The 3,376-nt window shown below is 48.5% G+C and overlaps 1 protein-coding gene across 1 annotated transcript; it reads left to right on the top strand.

The window, feature by feature from the left end:
* The first annotated feature begins 2,079 nt into the window (after window positions 1-2,079).
* LOC121568628 (apolipoprotein L4-like) lies at window positions 2,080-3,168 on the top strand. The gene is given in 3 exon segments (XM_041879039.2): window positions 2,080-2,186; window positions 2,285-2,839; window positions 2,841-3,168. Coding segments are annotated over 3 exon segments (990 nt in total).
* The last annotated feature ends 208 nt before the right edge of the window (window positions 3,169-3,376 follow it).

The following is a 3,376-nucleotide window of genomic DNA, read 5'->3' as shown; positions in this document are numbered from 1 at the left end:
AGAGTAACAAAATCCTATCCTACCTCAACTGTTTCCGGCTCGGACGAGCCATGTCGGTGTTAGAGTGCCAACAGTTACTCTGCCTACTGACGGTGGCTTCACTGTTGGTTCCGCTGGACATTCTCCATCAGGCCACTCCAGCGATGGTTCAACTCCCACGGCCGGCACCCAAAACAACACAGACACCGTCAACTGTTGGTGATGAGTGCATGTTTGAGGACCCTATCGAAGTGGCTATCCTGCTCCTTCCTGTTAAAGGGGGTGAGCCTGATCAGAGTCCACCGCAGAGAGCTGGTGTGCACTGAAGCCTCTCTGACGGGTTGATGTGCCGTGTTCATAGGCAGCTGGCCGCTGGACCCCCCCATGGAGTGGTTAACACATCAATGTGCTGGAGCTCAGGGTGGTTCGCCTAGCTCTTCAACAGATCCAGCCCACCCTCAGGTGGTGCTACAGCTTTGGGACAGGTTTGGGAGAGCACAGGTGGACTTGTTTGCATTTCAGGAGAACACTTATTGCCCCAGCTGGTTCTCGATTTCGAACCCTATGGGTCTGGACGCCCTCGCTCACGATTGGCCGGCAATGCCGCATTACGCTTTCCCACCATTTCCCCTGATCACAGCTACACTAGACAGGGTCATCTTGATTGGCCACCAGCTTCTCTTGATAGCTCCATACTGGCCGAGACCACCATGGTTCAGTCTTCTGTTGTCTCTCCTCTCGGGGACCCTATTGCAGCTGCCAATGAGGCCCGACCTCTGTGGCATCCGGACCCGCACCGCCTCCAGCTTCGGGCTTGGACTCAGAGGCGTTAGTGGACCAGTCTAGGCATTCAGGACAATGTGGTGAACACGTTGCGGGGCGTCATGGTTTCTTCCACCAATGCATCATATCAAATGTGGTGGGGCATATTCTGTACCTGGTTTGAGAGCCATTTGTGCAAACGGTTTTACGGTTTTCTTACATTATACAGACACAGGCAATATGACAGTCTGATCGGCTATTCGTTTGCTATGGTGAGAGACTTCTGGGCCAGAGCCTCTCACATTGGATTGTGGACACTATTACTATAGCATATCGGCTGGCCAGCCGTCCTCTGCCATCTGCTGTAGTGGCACATTCTACTAGAGGAGTAGCTAAATTGTGGGCACTGCTCCGAGGAGTTCCCCTAAAGGCACTATCGAGTCATTGTTGCCCCTGCTAATGAGGTCGGAACGGCTGTGCTGGGTGTTGCCTCCGCTTCCCTGAGTGGGGACAGAGGGACATAGCAACTATGACTGCCCTGAGCTCAGTCCTACGGGACTTTGCTCTCTGTCTGGGCCTTACCTAGTTCACCGATTTATCTGGTATTGTGATACCATATTAGAGTGATCCAATTTAGTGCTACATAACGAAGGTTACATATGTAACCACGGTTATGTGAGCTGTTGGATCACTCCAATCCTCTTTGTCGGTGATCAACGGCGCCTCGAAAAGGACACGAGGTGGAAGTAGTGTGGTGGCAGCTATTTATGGGAGTCAGCCGCAGCACTAAACGGTACACAGGACTAATCTGAAATTCTTACTCGGAATGTATCCTGCCGCGTGGAAGGATACCATATTGAAGTGATCCAATAGCTCACATAACCGTGGTTACATACGTAATCTTAATTTCCCATCTCCTCCAAAAGTATCTGGGTACACTATTTTATCACAGTTTCTAAACCTAGAGGCGCAACATCGCGAGACATCCGGGAACGCTTGAGAAACAGGCCAAGCAGATGCAGACCAGGCCGGGGTTTGGGGTTTGAAAATTCAATGAGGGAAGTTAAAAATTATTGATGTCAATTTTTTTACTGTTAGATTACAGATCAGACCACAGCTTGAGCGTAAACTTGGGTAAGATGCCTCACACAGTTTTAATGTCATAATTTATATTATATTAGCATAATTGTACTATTTTTGTCCTTTCTTCTCATATATGTAATTTTACAAGGTTCTTGGGCTTTTGTGATATAATTCAAAAGCCACATAATAATCTAATGAATATAATGTAATGTTGAAATTAATATGCATTGTTACAGTTGCTCAATCAGTCAAATTATGTTTTGGAAAAAGAAGAATGACATCCCTGTGGTCAACCTTGGTGATGTGAGGGAAGAGTCCAGGCAAAATATGCTCCAACATTTGAATCAGCTGAGTGATATCAGGTAAGGTTAGTTTGGTTGTTCTCTTTAAACTTCTGTTAATATTTTTTATTTTACTGGTATACAGTAAATAGATGTTGAATCTGTGTCCCCTCTGTCAGGATGGACCAGCACCTCAGACTGACGTTCCTGTTCCAAGAGGCTGCTCAGTGCTTCATTGGCCGGTTCAGCCAGCGCCGACCCAGGATGGAGCAGTTTCTGACCAAGCTGGAGGAGAGTGCTGTGCAGCTGGACAGGATGAAGCTGGGGGCTAAGATCTCCAGTGTGGCAGGCAGCTCAGTGGGGGTGGCTGGAGGGATCCTATCCATCGTGGGCTTAGCTCTGACTCCTGTCACTGCTGGGGTGTCACTGGCTCTCACCATTGCAGGGGTCAGCCTGGGGGTCACCAGTGGGGTCAACAGTTTAACCACTGGCATCACAGAGATGAAGGTCAATAGCATCCATGAGAAGAAAGCTAGTAAAGTCTTCCAGAGTTTCATGGAGGACGTGGAGAGTCTCCAGGAGTGTCTGGAGGATGTGGCCAGGAATATGGAGCCCATCCTGGGGCAGAGCAGGGTGGACATGGTTGGAGCAGGGAAGGTGATTGCCACCACTGGGGACATCGGAAAAGGCATTGACTTCCTAGTTGACCTTTCCTCGGGTTTGAAGCCAGTGAAACGAAGATCTGATCACAAGCGCTGGTAAGTTGGCGTTGCAGGAAGGCAAAGCAGCACGAAACCTGCCCAAGCTAGCAGGGGACATCCCGGACATTGGACAGGTGGCCCCACTAGCCCACTCCAAGTCAGCGCGGGCTGGTCTCATCAGCATCAACGCCCTCTTCATTGGCCTGGATGTCTTCTTCATCTGTAAAGACAGCGTCAGCCTGGCCAAAGTCAGCAAGAGTGAGAGGTCTCAGCTCATCTGTGCCAGATCAGCATTGTGGCGCACAGAGCTGGACTCCTGGCAGAGGTTCCATGACTCGCTGTGTAGCTTGTTCAACAATTAAACATAAAGAGATGACACAAAGCACTTTTTCCATTTTCATCAATCATTCTGTACACAAGTCTAATTTTATAATCAACTTTACAATTTAATGTTATAATAAATGAAACAATCTGGGCAATTTAATGAAACGTATTCAGCTTGGCACTTATTCAAAGTAGTCTGTTTAATATCATGGCCTGATGTTTCCAAAATATGTGTTCCGTGTAGTC

Source organism: Coregonus clupeaformis, unplaced genomic scaffold (assembly GCF_020615455.1).
Source record: "Coregonus clupeaformis isolate EN_2021a unplaced genomic scaffold, ASM2061545v1 scaf0549, whole genome shotgun sequence".
NCBI lineage: Eukaryota > Metazoa > Chordata > Actinopteri > Salmoniformes > Salmonidae > Coregonus > Coregonus clupeaformis.
This window is presented reverse-complemented; position numbering and strand designations above follow the sequence as displayed.